Source organism: Budorcas taxicolor, chromosome 4 (genome assembly GCF_023091745.1).
Source record: "Budorcas taxicolor isolate Tak-1 chromosome 4, Takin1.1, whole genome shotgun sequence".
Lineage (NCBI taxonomy): Eukaryota > Metazoa > Chordata > Mammalia > Artiodactyla > Bovidae > Budorcas > Budorcas taxicolor.
In genome coordinates, this window is record NC_068913.1 from 105340216 (window position 1) to 105354032 (window position 13817).

Consider the following 13817-nt stretch of genomic DNA (forward strand, 5'->3'; position numbering starts at 1 on the left):
GCAAAGCATTGATACTGTAACACAGATAAACCTTGAAAACGTTATACTAAGTGACACAAAGGCACAAGTATTGTATGATTCCACTGATGTGGCATTTCTAGAAGACACAAATCCACAGACAGAAAGGAGATAAGAGGTCACCAGGGGTTGGAGGGTTGTTGCTTAATGGTTACAGAGTTTCTGTTTGGGGTGATGAAAACACTTCTGAAATAGACAGTGGTGATGCTTGCACAACTGCATGAATGTAACTGATGCCACTGAACTGAGCTCTTAAAAATGGCTAAAATGGAAACTTCTTATATTTTACGTGTTTTAACACACACAACAACAACTCAACTCTAGAATGGCCAAACAAAACATGTCCAAGATTACTATGTCAGCTGTGGGCGCCAATTTGGGATCTCAGGCTCGGAATGATTAACACTGGACACTTCATGTGCACCAAGCAAGGACTCAGCAGTAAGGCAAACCTCTCACTGATGCTGGAGTAGAGGCAGAGGAGATGGATAAAATTAAAGATACATGTCTGTATAGTCAAAGCTATGGTTTTTCCAGTAGTCCTGGACGGATGTGAGAGTCAGACCATAAAGAAGGCTAAGCGCTGAAGAACAGATGCTTTCAAACTGTGGTGTTAGAGAAGACTCTTGAGAGTCCCTTGGACCGCAAGGAGATCAAACCAGTGAATCCTAAAAGATATCAACCCTGAGTATTCATTGTAAGGACTGATGCTGAAACTCCAATATTTTGGCCACCCGATGCAAAGAGCAGAATCATTGGAAAAGACCTCAATGAAAGACTGAGGGCAGGAGGAGAAGGGGTGACAGAGGATGAGACGGTTGGATGGCATCATCGACTCAATGGATATCAATTTGAGTAAACTCTGGGAGATAATGAAGGGCAGGGAAGCCTGGCATGCTGCAGTCCATGGGGTCGCAAAGAGTTGGACACAACTGAGCAACTGAAAAACAATTCCTTATCCTTAAGGAGATTAAAGGCTAGAAATAGACCTAATTGTAGTAATACAGCAATGCTCTCAGGAAGTTCTAAAAATGTGCTTCAGGAAATTCACAGGTGAGATCACACCTGGTCGTGGGATCTCTAAAGGATTCATGAAGGTGACTGGACTGCAGCTGAGCTTTGCAAGATGGGTGAGCAGGTGGGGCTGCTCCAAAAGTAGCAGCTGGAGTCAAGGTTTAGAGGAAGAACAGCAGATGGCATATTTTAGTATCGACTCCAGTTTGGCTGGAGAAGACTCCAAGTAGAGAGGGAGCTGGAGAGGCGGCGGGGACCAGCACCAGGATGCCATGAATACCAAACCAAGAATTTTCCATTTAATTCTGAGCAGAAGAATGAAGTTCTCAAAGCTGTCCCTGAGACTGATTAGCCAGACATCCGTGTATAAGATATATTGAAAAGAGGAGAGCGGGGCCCCTAAACAGTCAGGTGAGAGATAAGAAAGGGCTGGGCCTGACTAGTGGCCGTGGTATGCAAAGGAAGGGGCGAGTAGGGACAGGAGGTGGCTGCTTGGATGGATAATAGCTAGAAGCTGATGGCTGCAAGGGGAGGAGGGTGGTTTGTCTCATCTCTATGTGAAAGAGGCTTCCTGAAAAGAAAGCAGTGTGATAGAAATCAAACATACAGCAGGGGTCTAGTCCCAGCTGTGCTAACCAAGCCTGTGCCCTTTGGAACAAATGCGGAATGACCTCATTCATTTATTCATTCATTCACGGTGCTTCAGTGTCCTCACTTTACGATGGGCCTAAATCTCTGTTCTACCCATTTCATGGCATGGCTCTGATGATAAAAACGAAAGCGACTTCAAACCACTTCACATTTAAGCGCCCCATGTTACCTCATTGAAATGAATTTTAGATAACTATCTCTTGTGCTTTTAAATATTGTGTAATGTGTTTGAAATAAATGGGTCATTGGCTGGGGCTTAAAATTAGCTGTGATCCAGAGACCCGGTCATATTCATTCCAAGTGTCGATCCCACAAAAGTGACGTGTTATTCACACCCAGCCTCCTCCTGTTTCCTATCTCACATAAGGTATAATCTCCACTTCCCCAGTGCTTCATCTCGTCCAGCTCTTTTGGGAAATAAAAGCTCTTGGATGTTTTGTTACTAAAGCCACGTTCTCTTCAGAGCGTGTATGCCGAGCAGCCATGAGGAATGGAACACGGAAAACCTTTGAAAGAATTTGTTATATGACTCAGGGAACTCAAATCGGGACTCTGTAACAACCTAGTGGGGTGGGATGGGAAGGGAGATGGGAGGGAGGGTCAAGAGAGAATGGACATATGTATACCTATGACTGATTCCTGTTGATGTCGGGCAGAAACCAACACAATTCTGTAAAGCAATTATCCTTCAATTGAAAAAATAAACAAAAAAATTTTTTTAAAGAGTAAGTTATCGTTCTTGCCAGACAGTGCTATGTCATCTTAGGCAAGCCACCAAGTCTAGCTGTGCCTGGATTTCTAAAAGGTGTCGTGGAATGCGTCTGGTGACAGACACATGCAGAGATGGAAGCGATGCACTCCCGCCGTGAAGGAGGAACAGGAACACTTCAGTTTTAACTTGAGTGGATCCAAGAAAATGAGCACTGGAAAAGTGGCAAAGAGGAAAATGACTTGCTACAAAAGTGAAGTGGGACACACAGCAAGAGCTGTGCACTGGGGAGAGAATGAGAGTTCAGCTGAAGGAGGTTCTGAGACTCGGGGCCTGTCTCAGGTCGACCAGATGAAGAAGGATGCTGCTTTTTTTTAATTTTTAAAAGTATTTTTATTGAAGTATAGTTGCTTTACAATGTTGTGTTAGTTTCTATTGTGCAGCAAAATGAATCAGCCATTTATATATACACACACACACCAGGGTCCTCTGCCCATGGAATTCTCCAGACAAGAGTGGGTTGCCATTTCCTCCTCCAGGGGATCTTCCCAACCCAGGGATCAAACCTGTGTCTCCTGGATTGGCAGACAGATTCTTAACCACTGAGCCACCAGGGAAGCCCATATATACATATACCTCCTCCCCTTTGGGTTTCCTTCCCATTTAGGACACCTGTTGGTCCAGTGATTAAGACTCGGCACGTTTTTAAGCATCTTATGGTGGTATCAGGATGATTTTTCAACGAGTGATTCTGCTGCTGCTGCTAAGTTACTTCAGTCGTGTCTGACTCTGGGCAACCCCATAGACAGCAGCCCACCAGGCTCCGCCATCCCTGGGATTCTCCAGGCAAGAACACTGGAGTGGGTTGTCATTTCCTTCTCCAATGCATGAAAGTAAAAAGTGAAAGTGAAGTCGCTCAGTAAGTGTCCGACTCTTCATGACCCCATGGACTGCAGCCCACCAGGCTCCTTCGTCCATGGGATTTTCCAGGCAAGAGTACTGGAGTGGGGTGCCATTGCCTTCTCTGAACTAGTGATTCTACTGTGGGTCAAAGGGGAGCCTGGGTCTGACAGGGCAGGTTAGTGCTGAGAACCCTGGGCTATCCTCTCTGCTAGGACTAGGATAGGGAGCACCAGCCAAGAGATGTGGCCTGAGAATGAAAAAATCCAATAGCTATGATTTTATAAAAACATATAATCCTTGCTGAGCAAGGGGAGAGAGAAAAGAAGGAAGAGACAAGGATACAGGAAGGAAGAGACAAGGATACGGAAAGCAAGAGAGCGGAACCCCCATCCGGTGGGAGAGGGCAGGACATCATGGATGAGGGCTCTTGTAGGGATCCACATGGCAGCGCTGTCCAGCTCAGTGGGGCGAAGTGCCCTCGATTTTGGAAAGGCCCCTAAATGTACTCTTCCTTCCAAATATCAGGATTCTTCTTCTCCCCCAAATTTCCCTAGAGCCTGGTACAGTGTATGCATGCTAAGTCACTTCATTCGTGTTTGACTCTGCAATTCCATGGACTGTAGCCCGTTCAAGCTCCTCTGTCCGTGGGATTCTCCAGGCAAGAATACTAGAGTGGGCTGCCATGCCCTTCTCCAGGGGATCTTCCTGACCCAGGGATCGAACCCACGCTTCTTATGCCTCCAGCATTGGCAGGCAGGTTTTTTACCACTAGCGCCACCTGGGAAGCCCAGGGCTTAGTGCAGCCTGGAGTAGAAACCCCTTCAGGAAGGAACAGACCAGAAAAGGCACCCCCTCCTGGCTGGCTCCGCCTCCTGGGTCACGGGCCTCCCCTCTGCTCCTGACCCGACCCAGAAAGCCCAGGGAGGAAGCTGCGGGAGGCCTGACTCACGCAGTGCTCAGCCGCTCGGATCACGGGTGGGCAGGGCCGCGCGTGATGAATCACTGAGAGCCTGACTGCTATTCTGAGCGCCGCCAAGGACACGGATGCTCTTGTTCTCTCCTTCCCTGTCTGGCTGCCAGGAGACAAGCGCTTTAGGAACTGAGTATCTTTATTTTTTTAATACAGCCCAAGACGGAAACTATCTAACACTTTCTATTCTTCCTGCGCCCCCTTCTCAATTCCTGGAAATCACCCATAGGAGAAAAGGACCAAGAGCCAGCTCTGTCCAAGCCCAGCGAAAGCAACCTTGCTGAGGGAGGGGCCACGGAGCAGAGAGTGCACCTTGTGGAATTTCCCAGGTGAATCACCTGGCTAAAAATTTTGATTAAAAGTGCCTAAGAAGTATGTAATTTTAAGTTCTAAATTCTATTAATACAAGAAAAAATCAGATTGGTACCTATAGCTCTATATAATTACACAGCACTTGGATTAATTTCTCGATTTTTTCAGCTCCCTTGTAGTCCATGACTAACAGTTAAAAAGACAGACAATCAGAGGTGATGGTGAGAACATGGAGAAACTGGAACCTTCACAGATTGCTGGTGGGACTGTAAAATGGTACAGCCACTTTAGAAAATAGTTTGGTAAGTCTTTATGTTAAATATAGTTATGATATGACCCAGAAATCCCACACCCAGGTATATATTCAAGGGACCTGTAAACATATAGCCACACAAAAACTTGTACACAAATGCCCCATCAGCATCACTCATAGTAGCCAAAAAGTGAGACTAACCCAAATGTCCATTAACTGATGAGTGAATAAATGTGGAAAATGCATATAATTCAGTCATAAAAAGAAATGAAGTACTGATATTATACATGCCACAACAGAAATGAGCCTTTGTCTCAGCTGTATCTGTGGGATATTTATTTATTTAGTTTAGGTGAAAGAAAAAAAACAGATTTTAATGTATAATAGTGTTTGCTGGACTACCCAGTGGTTAGGAATCTGCCTGTCAATGCAGGGGACACAGGTTCAATCCCTGGTCCAGGAAGAGTCACATGCTATAGGGCAATTAAGACTGTATGCCACAACCATAATTGTAAAACAAAACAAAACAAAAAACAGTGATTGCTTTGGTAGCACATATTTTCAAATATAAATAATATAACTGCAGAATAAAAACACAAATTATGTCAGTAAATATAAATAAGCCAAACATTCAAGAGGATTAGATTAAATCACAACACAATTTTTTAAATTTATTTTTAATTGGAGGATAATTGCTTGCCAATGTTGTGTTGGTTTCTGCCATACATCAACATGAACCAGTCATAGGCATGCATATGTCCCCTTCCTCTTGAACCTCCCTCCTGCCTTCCACCCTATCCCACTCCTCTAGGCTGTCACAGAGCAGTGGGTTGAGCTTTCCACTTCATATAGCAAATTCCCACTGGCTGTCTTTACATATGGTAGTGTACGTTTTCAATGCTGCCCTCTCAGTTCATCCCGTCCCCTCCTTCCCCCGAGCACCATGGCCACAAGTCTGTTCTCCATGTCTGCGTTTCTGTTGCTGCTCTACAAATAGACTTATCAGCACCATTTTTCTAGATTCCATATATATATGTTAATATATGACGTTTGTTTTCCTCTTTCTGACTTAGTTCACTCTGTATAACAGGCTCTAGGTATCCACCTCACTAGAACTGATGCAAATTAGTTCCTTTTTATGGCTGAGTAATATTTATTATATGCTGTTGCTGTGTTCAGTTGCTAAGTTGTATCCAACTCTTTGCAACTCCACAAATTGCAGCACACCAGGTTTCCCTGTCCATCACTATTTCCCTGAATTTGCTCAGACTCTTATCCAATGAGTTGGTGATGCCATCCAACCATCTCATTCTCTATTGCCTCCTTCTCCTCTTGCCCTCAGTCCTTTCCAGCATCAGGGTCTTTTCCAACGCACCAGTTCTTCACATCAGGTGGCCAAAGTATTGGAGCTTCAGCTTCAACACCAGTCCTTCCAATGAATATTCAGGGTTGATTTCCTTGAGGATTGGCTAGTTTATCTCCTTGCAGTCCAAGGGACTCTCAAGAGTCTTCTCCAGCACCACAGTTCCAAAGCATCAATTCTTCAGTGCTCAGTCTCTTTTGTGGTTCAGCTCTCATAACCATACATGACTACTGGATAAACCGTAGCTTTGACTATTCAGACCTTTGTTGGCAAAGTCATGTCTCTGCTTTTTAATACACTATCTAGGTTTGTCATAGCTATACTTCCAAGGAGCAAGCATCTTATAATTTTGTGGCTGCAGTCACCATCTGCATTGATTTTGGAGACCAAGAAAATGAAATCTGTCACTGTTTCCACATTTTCCCCGTCTATTTGCCATGAAGTGGTGTAACCAGATGCCATGATATTCGTTTTCTGAAAGTTGAGTTTTAAGCCAGCTTTTTCACTCTTCTCTTTAACCTTCATCAAGAGGCTTTTTAGTTCCTCTTCACTTTCTGCCATTAAACTGGTATCATCTGTATATCTGAGGTTATTGGTATTTCTCCTGGCAATCTTGATTCCAGCTTGTGATCTGTCCAGCCTAGCATTTTGCATGATTTATTCTGCATATAAGTTAAATAAGCAGAGTGATAATATACAGCCTTGACGTACTTCTTTCCCAATTTTGAACTAGTCCATTGTTCCATGTCCAACAGTCAAAGGCTTTAGCAGAAGTAGTTTTTTTTTTTTTTTGCCATTCTCTTGCTTTTTCTAGGATCCAGCGTATGTTGGCAATTTGATCTCTGGTTCCTCTGCCTTTTCTAAATCCAGCTTGTATATCTTGTACCACAACTTCTTTGTCCATTTTTCTGTCGATGGACATCTATGTTCCTTCCATGTCCTGGCTATTATATATGGTGCTGCAATGAACATTAGGGTACATGGGCAACACTCAGTTCTCAAAGTGATTCAGAAAGGTTGAAAATGGAAATTATATTACATTAGGCAAATTCAAACAAAGAGAATATCAGACATGGTTCAATTCAGAGACAAAAAGCATTGAACAAAAACAAACACGACCCTTTGCAATACTCAAGGGTGCAATTTATAATCCAATTATATAATGAAGAAAAATATATACAAGTGTACTTTCATTAACTAATATGGTATGAACATTTATAAATGAAAAATTATAAAAGATATGAGAATAAATATATACTGATAATAATCACTTTTCTCAGTTCACTAGTAAGTGGACAAAAGATATCTAAGAGTATGCTGCTGCTGCTGCTAAGTCGCGTCAGTCATGTCCAACCCTGTGTGACCCCATAGACGGCAGCCCACCAGGCTCCCCTGTCCCTGGGACTCTCCAGGCAAGAATACTGCAGTGGGTTGCCATTTCCTTCTCCAATGCATGAAAGTGAAAAGTGAAAGTGAAGTCGCTCAGTCGTGTCTGACTCCTAGCGACCCCCTGGACTGCAGCCTACCAGGCTTCTCCGTCCAGGGGATTCTCCAGGCAAGAGTACTGGAGTGGGGTAGTATAGGAGCTTTCAATCTCAAAAATAAGATTAAATTGATACATTGAACTCTGTAGCCTAAAAACAAAGTACATTTTCATTCAAGTCCTGTGAGATTTTAACTTAGGGAGGTGATTGAGTGATGACAAGGAGAGGTCAAAGCCATTGAAAGATTTCTGTTACTCACTATTCCTGAAAGGCGGGCACACCACACCCACAAGACCACACAAGGAAGCTCGGGTTTGGACCAGGAGACGGAAGAGGCGGGGGAAAACCTTAGCCAGAGCCTTTATTGTGTTTCCTGCAGGAAAGGCAAGACACGACAGGATAAACACTTTAGGACTGACTAGTCTCTATAATTCTGGCAGGCTTTGGGAATGGCTGTCTCCTAGCTGTTTGGCACCTGGCTTTCAGTTGACTTAGGGACGGGGAGAGATTGGCTTGGTGTGTGAGTCTGATAAAGGGTGTGGCTGGTTAGGTGTGTGGGCTCAGGACCAGACTATTTGCATATGAAAAGTGGACTGCAGGGCAAGCCCTTTGCCAAGACTAAGAGCTGGCTAGTCCTGGGAGGGGGGCTGTCTCTGCCCCAAGGCCACAAGTGCCAGAGCATCACACAGAAAATAAAACACAATTAAGATAGTTGGTCTTCTGATGAATGGACACCAGATAGACAAATACAGGATCTAAGAAAATGCAGTTAGAACAGCCTCAGAAACATGCCTAAGTGAAAGGAGCTAATCACAAAAGACCATGTATTCCATTTATATGAAATGTCTACAATAGGCAGATTCACAGGTACAGATGATGTCTCTGACTCAATGGACATGAGTTTGAGCACACTCCAGGAGATGGTGAAGGGCAGGGAAGCCTAGGGTGCTGTTGTCCATGGGTCGCAGAGAGTCAGACACGACTGAGCAACTGAACGAAAACAGTAGGTACAGAGCCTTCCCCATAGCTCAGTGGTAAAGCATCCGCCTGCAACGCAGAAGACACGGGTTCCACCTCTGGGTTGGGAAGCTCCCTCAGTTCAGTTCAGTCGCTCAGTCGTGTCCGACTCTTATGCACGCCAGGCCTCCCTGTTCATCACCATCTCCCAAAGTTCACTCAGACTCACGTCCATTGAGTCCGTGATGCCATCCAGTCATCTCATCCTCGGTTGTCCCCTTCTCCTCCTGCCCCTAATCCCTCCCAGCATCAGAGTCTTTTCCAATGAGTCAACTCTTCACATGAGGTGGCCAAAGTACTGGAGTTTCAGCTTTAGCATCATTCCTTCCAAAGAAATCCCAGGGCTGATCTCCTTCAGAATGGACTGGTTGGATCTCCTTGCAGTCCAAGGGACTCTCAAGAGTCTTCTCCAACACCACACTTCAAAAGCATCAATTCTTCAGCGTTCAGCCTTCTTCACAGTCCAACTCTCACATCCATACATAACCACAGGAAAAACCATAGCCTTGACTAGACGAACCTTAGTTGGCAAAGTAATGTCTCTGCTTTTGAATATGCTATCTAGGTTGGTCATTAACTTTTCTTCCAAGGAGTAAGCATCTTTTAATTTCATGGCTGCAGTCACCATCTGCAGTGATTTTGGAGCCCCAAAAAATAAAGTCTGACACTGTTTCTACTGTTTCCCCATCTATTTCCCATGAAGTGATGGGACCGGATGCCATGATCTTCGTTTTCTGAATGTTGAGCTTTAAGCCAACTTTTTCACTCTCCTCTTTCACTTTCATCAAGAGGCTTTTTAGTTCCTCTTCACTTTCTGCCATAAGGGTGCTGTCATCTGCATATCTGAGGTTATTGACATTTCTCCTGGCAATCTTGATTCCAGCTTGTGCTTCTTCCAGTCCAGCGTTTCTCATGATGTACTCTGCATAGAAGTTAAATAAGCAGGGTGACAATATACAGCCTTGATGTACTTCTTTTCCTATTTGGAACCAGTCTGTTGTTCCATGTCCAGTTCCAACTGTTGCTTCCTGACCTGCATACAGATTTCTCAAGAGGCAGGTTAGGTGGTCTGGTATTCCCATCTCTTTCAGAATTTTCCAGTTTATTGTGATCCACACAGTCAAAGGCTTTGGCATAGTCAATAAAGCAGAAATAGACATTTTTCCGGAACTCTCTTGCTTTTTCCATGATCCAGCGGATGCTGGCAATTTGATCTCTGGTTCCTCTGCCTTTTCTAAAACCAGCTGGAACATCAGGGAGTTCTTGGTTCACGTATTGCTGAAGCCTGGCTTAGAGAATTTTGAGCATAAGTAAAGTCACTCAGTCGTGTCTGACTCTTTGTGACCCCGTGAACTGCAGCCCACCAGGCTCCTCAGTCCATGGGATTCTCCAGGCAAGAATACTGGAGTGGGTTGCCATTTCCTTTTCCAGGGGATCTTCCTGACCCAGGGATCGAACCCCGGTCTCCCACATTGGAGGCAGACACTTTAACCTCTGAGCCACCAGGGAAGCCCAATTTTGAGCATTGCTTTACTAGCGTGTGAGATGAGTGCAATTGTGTGGTAGTTTGAGCATTCTTTGGCATTGCCTTTCTTTGGGATTGGAATGAAAACTGACCTTTTCCAGTCCTGTGGCCACTGCTGAGTTTTCCACATTTGCTTTGGCATATTGAGTGCAACACTTTCACAGCATCATCTTTCAGGATTTGAAACAGCTCAACTGGAATTCCATCATCTCCACTAGTTTTGTTCATAGTGATGCTTTCTAAGGCCTACTTGACTTCACTTTCCAAGATGCCTGGCTCTAGATAAGTGATCACATCATCATGACTATCCGGGTCATGAAGATCTTTTTTGTACAGTTCTTCCGTGTATTCTTGCCACCTCTTCTTAATATCTTCTGCTTCTGTTAGGTCCATACCATTTCTGTCCTTTATCGAGCCCATCTTTGCATGAAATGTTCCCTTGGTATCTCCAATTTTCTTGAAGAGATCTCTAGTCTTTCCCATTCGGTTGTTTTCCTCTATTTCTTTGCATTGATCACTGAAGAAGGCTTTCTTATCTCTTCTTGCTATTCTCTGGAACTCTGCATTCAGATGCTTATATCTTTCCTTTTCTCCTCTCTTTTCCCAGCTATTTGTAAGGCCTCCCCAGACAACCATTTTGCTTTTTTGCATTTCTTTTCCATGGGGATGGTCTTGATCCCTGTCTCCTGTACAATGTCATGAACCTTATTCCACAGTTCATCAGGCACTCTATCTATCAGATCTAGGCCCTTAAATCTATTTCTCACTTTCACCGTATAATCATAAGGGATTTGATTTAGGTCATATCTGAATGGTCTAGCGGTTTTCCCTACTTTCTTCAATTTAAGTCTGAATTTGGCAATAAGGAGTTCATGATCTGAGCCACAGTCAGCTCCCGGTCTTGTTTTTGTTGACTGTATAGAGCTTCTTCATCTTTGGCTGCAAAGAATATAATCAGTCTGATTTCGGTGTTGACCATCTGGTGATGTCCATATGTAGAGTCTTCTCTTGTGTTGTTGGAAGAGGGTGTTTGCTATGACCAGTGCATTTTCTTGGCAAAACTCTATTAGTCTTTGCCCTGCTTCATTCCGCATTCCAAGGCCAAATTTGCCTGTTACTCCAGGTGTTTCTTGACTTCCTACTTTAGCATTCCAGTCCCCTATAATGAAAGGACATCTGTTTGGGGTGTTAGTTCTAAAAGGTCTTGTAGGTCTTCATGAAACCGTTCAACTTCAGCTTCTTCAGCGTTACTGGTTGGGGCATAGACTTGGATAACTGTGATATTGAATGGTTTGCCTTGGAGACGAACAGAGATCATTCTGTCGTTTTTGAGATTGCATCCAAGTACTGCATTTCGGACTCTTTTGTTGACCATGATGGCTACTCCATTTCTTCTGAGGGATTCCTGTCCGCAGTAGTAGATATAATGGTCATCTGAGTTAAATTCACCCATTCCAGTCCATTATAGTTCGCTGTCGACGTTCACCCTTGCCATCTCTTGTTTGACCACTTCCAATTTGCCCTGATTTATGGACCTGACATTCCAGGTTCCTATGCAATATTGCTCTTTACAGCATCGGATCTTGCTTCTATCATCAGTCACATGCACAACTGGGTATTGTTTTTGCTCTGGCTCCATCCCTTCATTCTTTCTGGAGTTATTTCTCCACTGATCTCCAGTAGCATATTGGGCACTCACTCCAGTATTCTTGCATGGAAAAACCAACTGACAGAGGAGCCTGGCGTGTTACAGTCCATGGGGTCGCAAAGAGTAGCACACAACTTAGCGACTGAACATGCACCATGGATACAGAATGTAAATCATGAGTCATCAGGAACTGGAGAAGGCAGAGAATAGAACTTCGAATGACTGCTAAGAGATATGAGGTTTCTTTGGGGATTGATGAAAACGTTCTAAAATTAGATAGACCTGTGACTATCCCTAAAACCATTGTTCAATTTTTTAATTAATTTTTATTGAAGTATAGTTTCTAAATGACTATATATTTTGAAGGGTGAGTTATATATATGCAAATTATATCTCAATAAAGTTTTTTTTTTTTAAATATATATATATATATGGACTTCCCTAGTGGCCCAATGGTTAAGACTCTGTCCTTTCAATGGAGTGGGTGCAGGTTCAATCCCTGCTCAGGGAACTAGATCCCACAAGCCACGTGGTGTGGTGAAAAAAAAAAAATCAGCAGAAGAGAAGTATCACTGCTACTTACCCTCAGATCTCTGATGTCTCAGATTTTCTAGTTAGACATGAGGATCATGTAAGATGTCAACATTAACCCAGGGAACAAGAGAGCCCCCTTCTGATAGCTGAGCGGGAGAAAAACAACACAAAAATACTGTTTAGGAGGATTATTCTAAGAGATGCGCATGGGGCAGACTGGAAAAGGGAAGACTAGAAGGGGAAACACTAGAAATAAGGCCCTTGAGAATAATTCAGGTAGAGGAAATTGACTCAGAAATCAACAAAATAAGTTCAAAAAGCAAGCCAGTTGTATAACAGATTCATGGTGCTGTACAGCAGAAACACCAGCAACATTGTAAATCAACTACACATCCCAATAAAAATGTTAAATAAAAAGAAAAGCAAGGGGGAAGCATCAGCAACACCTGGAGATTGTGGACAAGGAGCGAGGGAAAGATGTGGCAGCAAGTATCCTTAAGGCTGTGAGCCTGGGGCTGATGGTGTTGCCACTGACAGTTCAAGCCAACTCAGGAAATATGAGAATTAGGGCTCAGTGGAAATTCTCAGTCACTTAATAAGACAGCCCCTTAATGAATAAGGATCAAAATGTGTCTTGACGCCTAAGGTTACCCAGAAGTGTTTCAAGCAACTTATTAAGCAAGACCAGTAGGAGAGTATGTGGGAAGTAGCTTTGCCAGAACTGGGGTGAGAAAATGAACTCTATTACTTTGGGCTGCTGGCAGGATGTTGGGGTGATCACCAGGCAATTTAAGATTGGAAAATGAGTAATAAATAGGGGCTAGTGAGAAAAATCTGGTAGTCATCAGGAGGTTTTAGGAAAATATGAAGAAGTGAACCGTGTAAAAGAAGTACCAGAACAGGCACGGAGAAAATTAAACATTTAAGTTCTACCTCCCATGTGCCTTGCACTGTAGGAGAGGATTTTTCAAAATGATGAGAAGGTAGTCCTGACTTGCTAGAGTTTTGCAGACAGGTGATGACAAAACTAAAAATAGAGTATGAACAAGTGTCTGGAACACAGAAGATGAAACAATTTTGTCTGGAGAGTTCTCTTAGGATTGAGGATTAGGAAGAAAGTGAGGGAATCAAAATGGAGAGAAACAGAATTCAAAGAATAAGAAGGTAGTTACATCAAAAGTAGAGAATGAAGATGGTCAGCTTTGATCAGGAAGCAATGGCAGGGAGAATAGCTTCAATGAAGATTTAAGATTAGAAGCATAAAAAGCTGAAAGGGAAAGATGGAAGTTGTCTTCAATATATCAAGGGAAAATATAGACCTGTCTTGCTTTCAGTTCAGTCGCTCAGTTGTGTCCGACTCTTGTGACCCCGTGAACTGTAGCGTGCCAGGCTTCCCTGTCCATCACCAACTCCCAG

The 13817-nt window shown here is 43.6% G+C and overlaps 1 protein-coding gene across 11 annotated transcripts in view; it reads right to left on the reverse strand.

Annotated features, from left to right (window-relative positions):
* SLC37A3 (solute carrier family 37 member 3) overlaps positions 1-13817 on the reverse strand; it is a 172130-nt gene that overhangs the window by 101966 nt on the left and 56347 nt on the right. The window contains exons 15-16 of one of the 11 annotated variants that reach the window (XM_052638523.1): positions 12451-12547; positions 7973-8050 (exon numbers count right to left, since the gene is read on the reverse strand). The exons of the other annotated variants lie outside the window; for them this stretch is intronic. Of the exons in view, the coding sequence (XP_052494483.1) occupies positions 12482-12547 (66 nt within the window). The 3' untranslated portion in view covers positions 7973-8050; positions 12451-12481. Of the gene's footprint in view, positions 1-7972; positions 8051-12450; positions 12548-13817 lie in introns of those variants that run through there. 11 annotated transcript variants of the gene reach the window in all.